Raw genomic sequence first — 17,796 nt, forward strand, 5'->3', positions numbered from 1 at the left:
CGACACCTTGAAACCGGTGCGTACGCCACTCGACCACGGAGGTCGTCGAACGTTAAGTAGGGTTCTCGACATTTTTATGGGACTTGGGAGAAGTCAGCTATTTCAAGTTAAATGAAAAACAAATCAACAAAATAAATTCCTCTAGTCCTAGGTGATGGGGTACTAAATTGAACTGCTCTGTAACGGCTCGACCGATTCTCATGAAATTTTGTGTACATTAGGTCTGAGAATAGGACAACATCTAATTTTCACGTCCTCATTTCTTTGCTACCTTGAGGCAAAACAGCTTTGCTGTGACAGCTAGTGAACAGTAAAATTCAGGCGCACAGGATATTTGACTAAAAACAGTCGTATCCAATATTTTTGAAATCCTTCTCACAGACTAAAGTAACATTTAAGTCAAATACCCTATTGACAACCTCCTCTTTTTTGGAAGTCGGTTAATAAACATATTTGTACAACTCACCGCGGCGTTGGTGTGATAGAAGAAGTCATGAAGTATATCGAATATGGAGGTCTCCGAGAGGATCAGCTTCTGAAGGTTCTCGGGATGGAAGTCGTGCCCGTACATGTCCACGGCGGAGAGGAAGATGGACTCCATCTGGTTGTGGCGGAGCTCGTAGGCGGGCTGGTGGGCGGCGATGAGGACCTAGAGGAGAAAATGTGTATTACAGTAATATATTTAAAAAACTTTTACACAACGCCATCTAGTTTCAAACTAATGCACAGCTTGTACTATGAGTACTAGACAACTGATAAACATACATATATATTCCTAAATACAAGATACACTCAGACCAAGAACAAATTATCGTGTTCATCACCCAAACATTTGTCTTAGGTGGGAATCGAACCCACGACCTTCGGTATAACAGTCAGAGTTACTAACTACTAGACCAACAAGCCAGTCTAGGTATGTGAATTATAAGGATCAAGTCTGAGTAGCTCTTAGCTCAACTACAAATGTAAAAGTTGACCGACCATAGATTAAGCTACACTTGATACGGTCTGTCCGTGGATGGGTGACCATTAATTTCACCGCAAATCTCTCCTCTCCCCATCTCTCTCCAAATACATAAACAACAGGTCATGATGTAGTATACCTGTCTCGCTCAAAAACCTTCACTCCCCATCTCTCTCCAACTTAGCACAAATACATAAATAACAGTCCATCGTGTAGTATACCTGTCTCGCTCTTAACGCCACGCGGCTATGCTCGGCTCTGTGCAGAGAGGTGAGCTCGTTGAGGGTAGTCGCCAACTCATCAGTCAGACCGGGCTCGTTCGACCACAGGTGATCAATTAGAAGGGTAACCTGAGTAAAAAATGTTATAATTATTATTTCATGTTATTTATCCATACATAGAACGGCGAGGCCACCATGTATAGATACACTAGCTGTTACCCGCGGGCCCGCTCGCTACATATCGAAAATGATCCCACAAGAACATAATATCGGGATAAAAACTATTCTATCTGTTAATCCTGGTTATAAACTATCTGTGTACAAAGTTTCCTCTTAATCCGTTCAGTAGTTTTTGCGTGAAAGAGGAACAAACATCCATACATACAAACTTTCGAGTTTATAATATTCAAAATCAAAACCAAAAGTTATTTATTCAAGTTAGGCTACTAAGTAGCTCTTTCTGAAGGTCAGATTACATTGGACAACACCCAGTTTCGCCCACCCTTCACCGATTCCTGAGTGCTTTTGGTGTGAGAGAAGAAACATAGCAACAAACTCCTCAGCAGCACGCTGTCTTTCGTAGGATAGTAAGAAGTATAGTAAGGCCAACGAGACGAGATAAAGAATGTAAACAAGTTCTCTGGGAATCATAACATTTTTATTTGAATAAATATTGTAAGTTCGAATTTTGACAAAAATAAAGGAATGAACTTGTTCACAACATGGCGGACCAAAATAAATGTTGACAACTGCCGTACTGACTGCTTTCTTGTACCACGAAACACATAACGACAGCTGTCATCGACCAACTCACGCCATATATGCGCTTACGAGTGATAAGGACAGAGATAATAATCCCTCGCTATCGCAATGTAACTCAGTAACGGTCCGCTTGTTTACGTTTTTTATTACTATAGGATGGGATGACTCACCAATAAGTTCTTCTTAGCGACTTGGTTGTGTGAGAATATGATGTTGGAAACCATCTGCATATCGTCCTTGTAGCGTTCTCGAAGAGCCACAACGCATTTGTCGTATGATCCTAACGAAAAATAACATATTAAACACAAGTTTTATTTTAATAGAACGGTGAAAACCAATTAAATTGATCAATATTTTCCGAATAATAATAATGATCTCGAGTACAGAACCGCAATGTGTGAAAGTTGTGGAATATTGTATTACACTAGCTGTTGCCCACGACTTCGTCCACGTGGTTAGAAGATCTTGAACCGTTTTCGCAGCGCATGCAACGGAAGCCCTCAAAGATGAATAATTTTCCCAGTCTTTTCCACATTTTCCATGTCGCAGCGTGATGTTATATAGCCTATAGCCTTCCTTGATAAATGGTCTATTCAACACGAAAATAATTTTTCAATTCGAACCAGTAGTTCCTGAGATTGGCGTGTTCAAACAAACAAACTCTGCAGCTTTATATATTAGTATAGATGAAAACATACCCAATTGGAAGTGGCTCTCGACTTGGTAGTATTGCTTCAACAGATCGTGGACGGCCGCCTTCATCCTGCCGCGGATACCATTCCTACGCACGAATACAAATATAAATAAAATTAATAGATTATACAAATCTAAATACCCACGTTTTTAAAGGTCAAATTTTATAAAATTTTGACAGTTTCGTAGTTGCAAATTGCATTGTCATCGGATTTGAAGCTACACTGAATATTTCAGCCCGTTAGCTTATCGGGAAGTGCCTCAAAATTAAGTTACAAAAATCCAACCGAAACGACAAACAAACAAACAAGAAAGTGAGTGTAAAAAACGTGGGAAAATAAATGACACAAACATAATACAGATATTTTATAACGTGGCTTTCTATCGGCGAAGGAATTTTTAAAATCAGATACAGTAGATCCTTAGTTTGTCCCAATTTTTTTTAATCTAATTTGCCCCACAGCTGGACAAAAGCCTTTCCAAAACCTTTCCACGATTCTATATCCTGACCCCGCGGTATGCGTATAGGCTCCCATTATGGTGACTTTTTCTAAGGTCTAATAGTCAGTCGCTCCTTGTAAAACACTGGTACTCAGCTGAATCCGGTTAGACTGGAACCCGACCCCAACATAGTTGGGCTAAAAGTCTAAGATGATGATGATGATATAATTTTAGTATATTTAAGTCACCTGTATCTCTGCACCAACAGTACAAGCGCCTGAGTGCTCATGAAGAACACATCTCTGTCCGCTCTCTTAGCTAAAGAGGCTGCATGGCTGTAACAAACACATCACATTATTAATATATACTAGCTTTTGATCGCGATTCCACTCGCAAGGATGTAGGTAATCGCAGCAACAAGTAATCTAGCAGTTTTTTTAAGGATCAAGCTATCCATATATCGAATTTTATCACAATAGGTTGAGAAATTTAGTAGCTAAAGTCTTACATATGGAAGGTTACTTTTACATATTTGATAAACATAATTAAATATTTCTAAATACATACATAATATAGATAAATTACACCCAGACACAGAACAAACGATCGTGCTCATCACAAAAACATTTGTCTTGGGTGGGGATCGAGCTCACAACCTCCGGTATAGCAGTCAGGGTCACTAACCACTAGACCAACATGCCAGTCAATGTTATTATTAATATACTACTCACTGATCAATGACGCTAGCTATCTGCTGGCTGGGGAACTGCGCCAGGACGCTGGTAATGTTCCTCTCGTAAAGGGCCATCAGCTTGCGAACCTTCTTCTCAACGGCGATAGGGATACGGCCCGAAGTCGAGGACAGGACCTGGTGGAGAACAATTGTTTAGTGTAGATGTTATTTGATTTAATTTGATGATATTATCCTATTATATAACAAATAATTGATAATATGATGTAACAGTGTGCTAAGACTATGTATGCGGGTTCGATCCCCGCGTATGAGAAACGTTTGAGTGATCCACGAATGCTTGTAATAACCCTCGGTGTCTCTGTGCATGAGATTTGAATGATTATGAAACCAATTCTTTATTGTAGCAGTCGTTCTTGAGATAAAAAATTAAAAGATTTAAAAATCTAAACACCCACGTTTCTCAATGTCACTCCATTAAAATTTTATCAAAATCTTTCCAACCGTTTTTATAGTTTCATTGACATTTCATTTGACATTGCAGTGTCATCGGATTTGAAGCATCCCTAGAAATTTCACCCTACTAGCTTATCGGGAAGTGCTTCAAAAGTGAGCGTTCAAAAACGTGGGAAAAAATATCGGGCCCAGCAGTGGGCAACAATACTGACTTCCTGTAACTCCAGCAGAGGCAGCGAGGGGTCCCTCAGACTCTGCATGAACTTCTCAACGACTTCGCGTAGACGAGGAGTGTTGTACGGCTCGGGCAAGCAGTAACCTTGAGAAATAAAAAATATATATTAATCTAAATATCCATGTTTTTAAATGTCACTGCATTCCAATTTTATCAAAATCTGTCCAGCTGTTTTTATAGTTGTAAATGGCATTGTCATCGGGTTTGAAGCTAGCCTGAAAATTTCAGCCTGCTAGCTTATCGGGAAGTGCCTCAACATTGAGTTGCAAAAATCCAACCGGAACGACATACAAACAAGAAAGTGAGTTTATAAAAACATGGCAAATATATAATATATCCTGGGACAACTCACACACGGTTATCTGATCCCAAGGTAAGCAGAGCTTGTGTTATGGTCACCAGACAACTGATAAACTTACTTATATATTTCTAAATTTCTAAATACATACATATTATAGATAAATTACACCCAGACACCAGCACAAATGATCGTGCTCATCACACAATATTTGTCCTGGGCGGGAATCGAACCCACGACCCCCGGTATAGCAGTCAAGGTTACTAACCACTAGACCAACAGGCCCGAAAACAAATTATCTCTCTCGTTAAGGATCCCAAGAAGTTAAAAAAATCCTAGAAAATTTATAAATTGGCGTTTATGTTATTACCTTGTAAGGTATTCTCCAACACAGCCCTGTATTTGTTGTGAGCGTGGTTGAGTTTCTCGGAGAGCTGTTGGTTGTCTTCAATCGGGAACTGGCCCTTGTAGGGCTGCGCCGTCGTCACTAGTGATGGGTCGTCGAGTTCTATAACATGAGGAAAAAATATTAAGTTTAATTTATTTATAATTTCTTGCATATAGTTGAGTGGTTCAGGTCACCACAACAAACTCATTTTACGCGTGTTCGATCCCCGCGTAGGACGAGCAATTTGTGTGATCCACGAATGCTTGTTCTGAGTCTGGGTGTCTTTGTGTATGTGACTTGAATGTTTGTGAAACCCGCCGCGACACAAGGATTAAGATACTGCGGGAGAAGTTTAAAAAAAAATGTTCTTGGAAAGTTCATGTAGATGTTTCAACGTAATCAGACATTTTTGTGAGAAAATGTTGTTTTTACTATCTATTTTTCATAACCCTAAGTGATAAGGGTTGTCCACCCTTAATATTTGGTCTCCACTGTGGTCATCGACTGTTAGGCGGTACGCAGTTCGCCGGGACAGCTAGTTATTTATAAATGTAACTTACCCAGGGTACCCATGAGGGATCCCATGTCCAGTACCGCACCAGGTCTCAGGTTCCACGTCACCTTTCCAGACTCCGGGGCTGACAGCGTCATCACCATCTTCATCACCTGGTGATCAATATAAGGTGATTAGTACAGTTTTAGTGAGGAAACTCTTTGAGAAAAAAATGTGATGTTGCCATTTTTTTGCTATCGCGTAACTATAACTTAGATAATCTGAAAAGGAGATAGGTATTTATTTTTATGTCTTAATTTTGTTCTAGTAAAATCCAACTTTAGAGTAACCAAATCGTGGCACCATAGATAAGGACACTTGAAATAAATAAACCTCTGTTTGTGTAACTTGGTTAAAAAATCGCCTTGTTTTTCATGAAGATCCTTAAAGATCTTCATAACGTATTATAAATATCTCCATTTCGATTAAACACACAAATAATCTAAAACAATTCCACCGATTTCGATATCAATTTAACTTCCAAAATAACCACAAAAAACTACATAAAAAAACAAAGATTTTTAACTTAATCTCCCAATTTAATAATAACCTAACCTTCCTTTACCAAACAAATTACCCCAAAAAACCCCATCGATTTCGCCTCCAACCCACCTCGATTTCAGCATAGGGCTGTCCCTTATCAACATGTCCACCGTCCTCGACTAGCGTGTTGATCAGCTTGCCGGCAGAGGGCGCCCTCAACTTAGAGGGATCCTTCTCCTTATCAAACACTACAGTTTGATTACCGATTACGATTCTGTATTTGTCGACTTCATCTTTCAGGTATGTCGTGTAGGACGCGCCGTCGATCGATAGTAGAGTACCTGCGATGGAAAGCATTAATATTATTTACTTATATTGGAAGGAAAAGAAGGAAACCTAGATTTATCATCATAGCCTTTAAAAAACCTAACTATGTTGGGGTCGGCTTCCAGTCTAACCGGTTTCAGCTAAGTACCAGTGTTTTACAAGGAGCGACTAACTATCTAACCTCCTCAACCCAGTTCAATTGTTCAATGTATATGGAACTTGCTGATCTTAATCACAACACAAACATTTGTCCTGGATGGGAATTGAACCCACGACCAACTTAACTCTTCACCATTCTCCATAACCAAGTCACACTCACCACCGTCAGTCAGTTTGTGGACCTCCATCTCCTTGAAGCTGCCGTTCATCGCGAGGAAGTAGGAAGTGGGTCCGGAGCGGGTCGCCGCCACCTTGTACTTGGACCCGCTGTGGATGAGCTCGACTTCCACGCAGTTGGATAGCTGACTCGAGCCTTGGATTTGACCCCTGGGTAGTGAAATATATAGGTATAGATATATTGACTAGGAATTTTATAGAGATTGAAATTTAATTTGGACGACAAACAAAGAGTTTTTCAGAGGATTTCCTACAAATAGGCTAAAAATAAATAAATTAGCTGGTCACCCATCAAATTTATAATCACACCAGCTGTTACTTAACCTCGATACTTATTTCTGGTACAGCAACAAGACATCTTGTTCTTTTATTGCAACCATATTGATACAGCAGTTTATGAGATATAGCCTGGTAACAGACAGGCTTAGTAATATTGAACAATTTAGACACAAAACCCACAACATCATTCATCACCATCATCCATAGCCCACTCCTCCTGCTGGGCATACCCCCGCCCCCCCCCCCCCTCAGACTTACTTCTCGAGCCCACTCTTGAACTCCTGGAAGTGCGCGGTGATGATGCTGTCCGCTATGAGGATGGAGCCGCAGATCACGCCCAGCATTATATCCGGCTTCTCGGATTGGACCTACAAACAAACATAATATATGAATTTGTATATATACCTATATCTTAGAAAAATTAAAGAGAAGTGGGGAGGGGTATAACAAGAAAACAACTCTTTTTCTCTCTAGCCCTCTGTGTCTCACTGCTGGGCAAATGCCTCCCCTAAATCTTTCGACGATTCTCTATTCTGGGCCGCATAGAAACAGCCTGCGCGGTAAAAATCGCGGTAATTATTTATTATTCAGGTACACAAGAGCTACTCAAACCATTCAGGTCTACTAAGTACACTCGATTTAGTCAGGTCTTCTCAAGTCTTCTCGAGACTTCATAAGTCTACTTGATCTACTCAAGTCTACTCGGGCTTCTCAGGTCTACGCGGTCCATTTAGGTCTACTTAGTGTATTCAATAAAAACATTTTTTTCATGTCTACTAGTTCTACTTAGGTCTACTCAGTCCACTTAATCCTTCTCAGGTATACTCGGTCTATTCAGATCGAATTTATCAACTCGCTGGCAAAAATCTACACCAATCTACTTAGGGCAATCCTTCTCAGGTCTACTCGGTCCAATCAGGTCTACTCAAGTCTACTCAATCTACTCCCTCTATTCAAGTCTAACCTATCAACTCTACCACTAAAATCCACCCCAGTCTACCCCAGTGTACCCGGTCTACTCTGGTCTACTCCAGTTCTACTCACCCTCTCAGCAATGAGCGCGTCCAGCCAGCTGGTGTCTATATCATTGTTCTGGAAGGCGCCGGTCTCCAGCAGGGTGATCAGGTACTCCACTGTGGTGCGGAAGTCGCCGCGGATGCTCAACTCCTTGAGGGCTATGACCAGGTTCCTGCAGGGGAATGTGGGCTTTAGTGTCGTGGGGTAAGAGTGGTTTTAGATTGGCTAGGTCTGGTAATAGGATGCTCAACTCCTTGAGGGCTTTGACCAGGTTCCTGCAGGGGAATGTGGGCTTTAGTGTGGTGGGGTAAGAGTGGTTTTAGATTGGCTAGGTCTGGTAATAGGATGCTCAACTCCTTGAGGGCTATGACCAAGTTCCTGCAGGGGAATGTGGGCTTTAGTGTCGTGGGTTTAGATTGGCCAGGTTTGGAGAGTTGGCACAAGATTTTTGTACGGGAAAATGGATTTTGGGTTGTTGGTTTAAGAGTGATTTTAGCATGATAATGTTTCTAAAACATGTAACAGGGTGCGGGCCTTGAGAGCTATGACCAGGTTCCTGTAGGCGAATGTGGACTTTAGTGTGGTGAGATAAGAGTGGTTTTAACCCACAGAGAGCATAGTCATCAAATCTCGATTCTACACTTCTCGTACATACAGATTCCTTTGCCCAACAGTGGGCAACAGTCAATACTCACTCCCTAGCCTGTTCCCTGGTCTCGCCCCAGGAGAAGCAGTGCCCGAACTGCGAGTCGGCGAACTCGTGAAGACCTCCCGAAGCGGCCACACTGAAGTATCCCCACACGTTCTTCGAGGACCTGAAGTTCAACTCCTGGACTGTACCTGATGATGGCTTGAACCCTGGGAAACGAGAAGAACGGAATCTAGAATCACGCTTGTATTGTTCAGGCGAAAGTGTGTGTGTTTGTTACGTGTTTAACGGTTAAAACGCTGGATAAATTTCGATACATTTTGGTCATTGGAAAGAAAGAAAGAAAGATAAATTTATTTGTCAGAATACACTATATTAAGGCTTTATAATATTAGTTTCTTGTATTCTACCATTACTGCTATACAAATATTAAACTTATAATTTAACGAAATTAAATATAGTAAATATAGGTAGAGGTAGTCGGTAATTTAGATTAAGGCTATTTTTACGCAACCAACATTAATTTACCGAGCCTTCTTGTACTGACTGATCCGACAGAGCAAAAGGATTTAGAAATTAAGAATATTTTCATCACTGGTATAATATTCTCCGACAAACCACGGACAACACCGCGGGTTACAGCTAGTCTACATATAGATCCGACAAGAACTTAGACTTTGAAAAAAAAATCTTAAGGAAAAATAGACGTTAAATTCATAGCGTTAAGACTGATATTCAATTAACACAGTTCTACAGCTACCTTCAGAGGAAAGACCTTAAAATCATAACAATAAGACTGTAATTCAATTGTCATAGTTTTCTATTTAGGTAAGCATCATATCTATCTTCATATCAAAAACAGACCTTAAAATCACAACAATAAGACTGATATACAATCAACAAAGTTCAAAAGCTACCTTCATCGGGGTTCTCGGAGGTGATCCTGGCGGCGATGACGTGTCCCCAGGGCGAGGGCCGCTGCTTGGGCTCGTCGAACTCGATCTGCGAGAGGCCCCACGGGGACTCGCCGTACAGGAGGCGGATGTCCTTCACGTGGTACAGGGGCAGGCCCATCGCGATCTGAGAGGGAACGTTGTAGATAATATGGTACAGGGGTGGACTGAATAAGAATAACATGGTACAGGGGTTAAACTTGGTACAGGCCCGTAGATTACGTGGTACGGAGGTGGACTATAAAAAATAACGTGGTACAAGGGTAGGATGTGGTACACGGGCGTACCATAATAGATAACGTGGTACAGGGGTAGGTAAAACGTGGTACTTATTCAGTAAGGATTATGTGATACAAGGGTAAGTCATAAAATATAACATGGTACACATGGCTCCTAATAGACTTGATAAATTGCAACGCATTGCCATACACCGACACAAAAACGCGGATCACGTAGCACGGCGATTCAGGTTTAGTCAGTAAGAGTCTGACACTAGCCGTTTCCTCCCTTGAGGGAGTGAGTGTTCATGAGGATTACCCAACATAACCAAAAATAAAGCCTTTATTAGATCTATCTTCCATAGAAATATATTGGGTTTGGCGGGGTGACCTCAACCACTTAAACTTGCAGTCGTGATTAATCCCTCATTCCGGCACGTACAGGTACTTAAAGTACCAGCTTGTCTATCCCCATCTGCACAAGCCCACCTGCAGCTGCGCGGCGGGCAGGTTGACGTCCGCCACCATCTCGGTGCAGGGGTGCTCCACCTGCAGGCGCGGGTTCAGCTCCAGGAAGTAGTAGGCGCCGGTGGCCGGCTCGTACAGGTACTCCACCGTGCCCGCCGACACGTAGCCCACCATCTTAGCCAGGCGGACTGCGGCCTAGGAACGAAAAAATAACCGAAATCAGTAAAAGATGAATTTTTTATTTGACATTTCTAGATATCGTGGTAACAGAACTACACTTATAAGTGTGAAATTAAAGTAATATACAAATAAGTTTTTAAAAGTCACTCCTTTAAAATTTTATCAAAATCGATCTAGACGTTTTTATAGTTGTAAATTGCATTGTCATTGGGTTTGAAGCTGCCCTGAAAATTTCAGTCTGCTAGCTTATCGGTAAGTGCCTCAAATTGAGTTACAAAAATCCAACCGGAACGACAAACAAACAAGAAAGTGAGTTTATAAAAACATGGGAAATAACTAAGATTAGTGAAAGCTTTTTTTAAATGTTTAAACATTTTAATAGTGAATATAAAAAATCTATTTGTCTAGTTATCAGAGTGAATGAGATACGGCCTGGTGGCAGACTGACAAACAAACAACGAAAACGGGTCTTTATAATAAGGTTGAGTTTTTACTTTTCGGATACGGAATCCCAAAAAACAACCAATCCCAGTTTTTTTCGAAGACGGGAAAAATTTAAATACGACCACTATTAAAATGAAACTACTTTTACGGATTTTAACGCGGTTTAATTTTTGATTTTAGTTCCCGACGTTTCAACACGCAGCGCTGCAATACACAGTGAGCTTATACTGCGTAGGTCGGACCACAAATAATTAATTAAAATATGAAGGTAGAACGAGCAACATCTTCTGTCAAGACGAACGCCATCTCAGTCTGCCCGTGACCATGATACCTGCAAAGGTGGCGAAACGTCGGGAACTAAAATCTAAAATTAAACCGCGATAAAATCCGTAAAAGTAGTTTCATTTCAATGTCTAACATTCGCGTAAACCTAAGAAACCACTATAGGACCACTAGTTAGACACTACTACCAGTGTTGCCATACCTTTTCCATTTCGATGAAGACTTCGGGCTTCGCGATGGCGGCGGGAGCCTCCTCGATGATCTTCTGATGACGACGCTGGATGGAGCAGTCGCGACCGAAGAGGGAGATAGCGTTACCTGTGGGAGGGAATGTCGACTTTGTGTGAAGGTGTTAAGGTTTACATTTGATTGAATGGGTTATGTAGGCGTTTCAAAAGGAATATCTGCTTTGTTTTACGGTATTAAGGTTTAACACCGTTTAGATTCTATTGACAATTCAGATATCGTTGAATGTAGTTATAGAAATATGGGCCTTATGTGATGGAGTCAAGTTTTAAATTGCCTTGAATACCTTCTTTTCATTTGTTCATTTTCTTTTTAAACTCCCGCAGTAAAAAATTGAATCCTTGTGCCGAGGTTTAACAAACATTCAAGTCATATACACAAAGACAAACAGACTCAGAACAAGCATTCGTTAAACACACAAACACTTGTCCTACGCGGGGATCGAACCAGCGACACACCACGCCCATCTACTCTGACATGGCGACATCAACCACTCGGTTATCCATGCAGTCAAAACTTGGGAACTCCAATAAAACTGACCAAAGCCGCGGTCATTAGCTAGTATGAGTCAAACATACCGTACTGATCGGCTATGAGTTGGACCTCCAAGTGGCGAGCGGACTTGGCGAGCTTCATCACGAATATAGGGGACCCTGGGACTTCAGCTTGGACCTGAAAGAATCGACAGAACAAAATAATAATAACATTCTTTTTTTTTATATATATAAACGAATTGCTGTTCGTTAGTATCGCTAAAACTCTAGAACGGCTGAACCGATTTGGCTAATTTTAGTCTAGAATTATTCGTGGAAGTCCAGGGAAGGTGTAAGAAAAAAAAGGTTAGAAAATTTGGAAAAATTGCAAAAATGTACTACTAAAGTATTCTTTAAGTAAACCATTGTTCTTTACTCAAAACTTTGAATGGTGCATTAGCGTTAAATATGAAAAAAAAAACATTTCAAAAATTATCATTTACGGGAGTTCATAATAATTTGTTGTTTTATTTAAGGTTTTAAAATAATTAACATTAAAATAATATAATTTGTGTTTGTCTACTAAAACAAATATTTGCATACCAATTATGTAATGGTAGAATGTAAATGGGCCATTTTATATTTAAGATCATACTCTGTATACCTACATTCTGGCAAATAAAGAACTTTGACTTTAAGGCAATTCAAAATATTCCCAAACATTAACACAAGCTCTGTCAAAAAAGAAATTAACTATAAAAAAATTGGGAAAAACGCAGACAAAACCGCGTAGCACTGCTAGTTTACTATAAAAAGTATAACAAACCTGTCTAAACATGTTGCTGAAGTCATCCGGGTTCTCCACCTTACGGATACCTTTACCGCCGCCACCCTCTGAAGCTTTGATCATCACAGGGAACCCTAAAAACATACATTGCTATAGTTTGTATATACTATGTTTCAAAGGAGAATGAATGGGGGGGGGGTGCCCAGTAGTGGGACAGTGTGGGCTAATAATATAAGATTGATGAAAATGGTAGGAGGTCTTTGCCATTTTTTGAGTGGGTAACCCGGCAATAATTTGAATATCATCAAGACGCCCAGACTCGGAACAAGCATTCGTGGATCACACAAATGCTTGCCCTACGCGGGACTCGAACTAACACGTCGCGCTCAGTGGGTTTGGCGTGGTATCACTCAGATATCCTACAAAGCTACAACATTTTGGAATCCTACACTTGTATGGTATAATATAGAATATATATTTATGTAAACGCCATCTAGTCTCAAACTAAGCAAAGCTTGTATTATGAGTACTAGACAACTGATAAACACACTTAAATATATCTAAATCCATACATAATATAGATAAATTACACCCAGACACAGAACAAATGATCGTGCTCATCACACAAACATATCCTGGCTGGGAATCGAGCTCACGACCTCCGGTATAGCAGTCAGGGTCGCTAACCACTAGACCAACAGGCCAGTCAATTTTTTATTGTAACTTACCAATCTTCTGCGCAGCTTGGAGACCTTGCTCTGGTGTGGTAACACATCCTCTCGCGAAGAGTTCAGAAGATATCTTGATCTTCTTACTGTTGTACTCGGCTTTCAACTCTATAGTGCAAAGAATAAGGGTTATTTTAGAATCTCGTGTTTTAGTACGTTTCGATTTATCAGATTTCGTTTTAACAGGGTCAAGGTCAGTAGCAATATGACATTAAAAATGTTAATAGAATTGATGACTCGGTATTTAAAGTAAAAATCATATAAGTCCTACAGTTAGATAATTAAAAAATATTAGACATGTATTTTTCGGTTTTTACAATTTTTTCTTTGAAAAACCTGTCTAAAAAACTACTTAGTTTTTTTAAGCAAATATCCTTATTTCGACGGACTACTTTCGGATTTCTTTAGTCAAATCCGACATATTAGAATCTGCAATTTCTCAAACCAAAGATTTTACAATATTTATTTTTTTAAGTATCCTTTATGTCTCCCTAAAACTTAGATTTTCAGACAAATAAATACCCCAATTCTTCCATAGAAGTCTGTAACTCCTCTTAGCAAAGTGAACATATTATTAAGGCCCATTTAGACGATGCTAGAAATATCGTGCAAGTTTTAATACATTGCTGGCGATCAAATGTCACTTTAGTTAACTGAGCTGTGCGGCTGAACAATGTATTGCAACTTGCACGGTATTTCTCGCTTCGTCTAAATGGGGCATCATACTCACCGCTGCCACTCCAAGGCAAGGTAGGTATATCAGCTGTCTGAGCGACTATGGACGAAGCGATCTTGTCTCCGAGAGCCCACATAGCCTTCTCCGGGGGTCCTATGAAGACCACGCCAGCTCTATGGAGCAGTTCCGGCAGCTTGGGGTTCTCGGAGGCGTGACCCCAACCGGCCCATACCGCCTAAAAGAGGGGGTAATTAGTGAAGAAAGTTGGAAGATAGAGAAGTGAATAATGTATTGGAACTTGTTTTTCTAAGGGCCAATTTTTCAGATAACGTTTATCTGACGAATATGTTTGACGTTTTGACAGCTTTTATATAGAAAATATATCAAACGGCCATATTTATTCCTCAGATAAAAGTTAACCGACGATTGAAAAATCGGGCCTAAATGAAATTATTCTGAAGTAGGATATGTCATCACGTTTACATGTCGTTTCCGATTTGTCTACTCAAACAAATAATTAACTACGAAAATATATATTTTTTTATGTAGCCTGCTTTTGATCCCACTGCTGGACAAAGGCCTGCCCCTTTCTCTTCCAAATATTTCCTTCAAAATATAATAAAAGGAAATATTTTTTTCTTTTCTTTTTTTGCATTCATGGATCACGCAAATGCTGGTCCTACGCGGGGATCGAACCCTCGACACGTCGCGCGTAGTGGGTTTGGCATGACCTCAACCACTCGGCTATCCGTGCAGTCCATCATTCATTGATTGATGGCTTGATTGATCGATCCTTGTCTTACGTCTTTTCTAATAGCTATATCTCACCTGGACTTGAGTCCTAATTGCAATATCGACGATAAGCTCGACATTCGCGTAGTTATTGTTGTTCGACCCACCGGGGACCGGCACGTAGTGGTCCGCCATCTTTATGTACTCGGCGTTCGCTTTCAGATCTTCCGGGGTCACCTGCGGAAAAGAATAACTCATTAACGAGGGTTTAACAAGGTAATAATAATAATTGGAGTTATTATAATAATAGCTTATGACGGAAACCATTCCATTTAACATTATTAATACCAATAGCCCTTACTTATAAATAGATAAATGCGGACAACATCACATACATTTTTCGTAACTCAAAGTAAGTTGCTAAAGCACTTGTGTTATGGAATTCAGATACAACGAAGGTACCACAAACACCCAGACCCGAGGCAATGTAGAAATGTGATTTTTTACATTGACCCGACCGGGGATTGAACCCGGGACCTCAGAGCTAGCGACACCTTGAAACCGGTGCGTACGCCACTCGACCACGGAGGTCAACAAATCATTTATCTATACTAATATATAAGGCTGAAGAGTTTGTTTGTTTGAATGCGCTAATCTCAGGAACTATTGGTTCAAATTTTGTGTTGAATAGACCATTCATCGAGGAAGGTTTAAGGCTATATACCACCACGCTGTGACTAATAGGAGCGAAGATACAATGGAAAACGTGGTAAAAACATGGAAAATTATTCATCTCCTTTCTTCGAGGGCTTCCGTTCAAAAATTATTAACTTATATCTTCTAACCACGCGGACGAAGTCGCGGGCAACAGCTAGTCATTTCATAACCGTATTTTGTCTTTTACTTGGCATTACTCACCATAACGACGAATCTCACAGCCCTTTCGTTCTTGAACATCTCGTAAGACCATCTTCTTATAGATCGCATGCATTTTACTGCACCGATACCGTTGTTCGCGATCAGCACCTGAAATATTATGAAAATATAACATTAACCACCTGGACATAATATTAATCACCACAAATAATAAGTTAAAATATGAAGGTAGAACTAGCAACATCTTTAGTTAAGACGAACGCCATCCCAGTCAGCCCGTGACCATGATACCTACAAAGGTGGCGAAACGTCGGGATCTAAAATCAATCCGCGATAAAATCCGTAAAAAGTAGTTTTATTTCAATATAATATTAAGATAAAGTAGAGATAGGTATTCGGAGACATCACTTTTGAAACTTAAATAAACAATCTTTCAGCGACGAAACCACTCAATCGATATTGGTAAAATTTGGTATGATAACTTCTTGTACTAGACACGCCGTCAAAATATTTATTAAGAAAAAAAATTAAAAAATATTTGATTAAGAGTGTTGCCCAGGTAACTGGGTTGAGGAGGTCAGATAGGCAGTCGCTCCTTGTAAAACACTGGTACTTAGCTGAAACCGGTTGGACTGGTAGCCGACCCCAACATAGTTGGGAAAAAGGCTAGGCCAATGATGATTTGATTAAGAGGAGTTTCAGAAAAGCCATAGTCTTGTTTTCAAAACACAAGCAGAACTAAGTTCAATAAAATAGAAGAAGCTTTTAAGTATCACACAATTGCTTGTCCTCTGCGGGGATTGAACCCACGACACGTCGCACATATGCATCATTGGCTTAAATTGGCAACGTATACCACTCAACTATCCGTGCATTAAGAGTACACACCGTAATAACTTACTTTATTAATCGGCTTGGTGCCCTGGAACCTCCTCACAAATTCCTCAGGAGTCGCAACAGTGAAGTCTTTCTCTTGGAACCGCTGGCTGTGTATCACGGTACCCTGGGACATGGACGGCCTGAAATACAAAAACAACTTTAAACCTTCACACCAGGTTGTTTAACAACCATCCTACCGGGGCAAAGGGATCGTCCTTTCGGTTACCGTGGTTACCCGGTACACGAAGGGCAAAGGAAGGAACATGGGTGGGTTTTAGTCAGTAGAAGTCTGACACTCCTTTCCGCTCAACCCAAAGCGGAAGGAGTCATTTGATGATTTCCCACGCGGAAAATAAGGTGGTCTATTGACAATACGGAAGGAGTATATACGTAGGAGACAAAACAGGAACTTCGAAAAATAGTCTGTTTCTTGGTAAAATGGAGATTTCTGAAGTGGTCTGGTTTAGCTTAAGACAGTTTAAGTTCTTGTTATGGATGCAAACCTTTTTAATTTGTGTAATAAGTAATGTTTTTTTTTTACCTAAAAACGTAACATTTATATTGCTATAAAAAACAATTAAATATAGGTAAACCATAAAAAATAAATAAGTTTATTATAATAACGTCCTGACCCATTTTCGTCCAAAGCGCCTACTGTCATAATACACCAGCCAGCTGCAGGACATATGATAGTGCAGGCGCGTGTGACAACACAGTTCCCGCACTCTCATAGCGCGAGAAAACGGGGATCTGATGCGACCGGAGAGAGATCTGGGACCTATATTTTTACGTGCTTTCCAAAAGCGATTTCGAATGTAACATTCGATAAAGTCAGAATTTTCCTTTGGATCGAACCCGAGACCTTTGACTTAACAGTCCTGGTGCCTTACCACAAGCCTGTCACAGCTTTCAAAAAACGTTCATCTAAACGAGAAATCCTTAATTAGGAGATAGTCAAATTAACCAAAATGCAGACACAATCTATTTAATTATTAAAATATACAGACTTAAGACGACGGGAACCAGTACACAAATTCCTAACTCACCATAGAACCATATTT

General features: G+C 40.3%; 1 protein-coding gene across 6 annotated transcripts in view; it reads right to left on the reverse strand.

Moving 5' to 3' along the window:
• Positions 1 to 17,796, reverse strand: part of LOC113498903 (acetyl-CoA carboxylase) — an 88,605-nt gene that overhangs the window by 31,267 nt on the left and 39,542 nt on the right. For all 6 annotated transcript variants that reach the window (XM_026879099.1, XM_026879097.1, XM_026879098.1 and 3 more), the window contains 24 exons: positions 16,758 to 16,875; positions 15,899 to 16,006; positions 15,077 to 15,217; positions 14,303 to 14,483; positions 13,573 to 13,680; positions 12,884 to 12,978; positions 12,163 to 12,256; positions 11,541 to 11,656; positions 10,454 to 10,627; positions 9,711 to 9,873; positions 8,840 to 9,002; positions 8,172 to 8,316; positions 7,386 to 7,495; positions 6,832 to 6,998; positions 6,315 to 6,526; positions 5,710 to 5,815; positions 5,132 to 5,269; positions 4,441 to 4,547; positions 3,813 to 3,949; positions 3,330 to 3,416; positions 2,646 to 2,728; positions 2,118 to 2,227; positions 1,186 to 1,314; positions 467 to 649 (listed from right to left, as the gene is read on the reverse strand). In XM_026879099.1, the coding sequence (XP_026734900.1) occupies positions 467 to 649; positions 1,186 to 1,314; positions 2,118 to 2,227; positions 2,646 to 2,728; positions 3,330 to 3,416; positions 3,813 to 3,949; positions 4,441 to 4,547; positions 5,132 to 5,269; positions 5,710 to 5,815; positions 6,315 to 6,526; positions 6,832 to 6,998; positions 7,386 to 7,495; positions 8,172 to 8,316; positions 8,840 to 9,002; positions 9,711 to 9,873; positions 10,454 to 10,627; positions 11,541 to 11,656; positions 12,163 to 12,256; positions 12,884 to 12,978; positions 13,573 to 13,680; positions 14,303 to 14,483; positions 15,077 to 15,217; positions 15,899 to 16,006; positions 16,758 to 16,875 (3,175 nt within the window). The remainder of the gene's footprint in view (positions 1 to 466; positions 650 to 1,185; positions 1,315 to 2,117; positions 2,228 to 2,645; positions 2,729 to 3,329; positions 3,417 to 3,812; positions 3,950 to 4,440; positions 4,548 to 5,131; positions 5,270 to 5,709; positions 5,816 to 6,314; positions 6,527 to 6,831; positions 6,999 to 7,385; positions 7,496 to 8,171; positions 8,317 to 8,839; positions 9,003 to 9,710; positions 9,874 to 10,453; positions 10,628 to 11,540; positions 11,657 to 12,162; positions 12,257 to 12,883; positions 12,979 to 13,572; positions 13,681 to 14,302; positions 14,484 to 15,076; positions 15,218 to 15,898; positions 16,007 to 16,757; positions 16,876 to 17,796) is intronic.

The sequence above is a fragment of the Trichoplusia ni genome, chromosome 11, assembly GCF_003590095.1.
Source record: "Trichoplusia ni isolate ovarian cell line Hi5 chromosome 11, tn1, whole genome shotgun sequence".
NCBI classification, from domain to species: domain Eukaryota; kingdom Metazoa; phylum Arthropoda; class Insecta; order Lepidoptera; family Noctuidae; genus Trichoplusia; species Trichoplusia ni.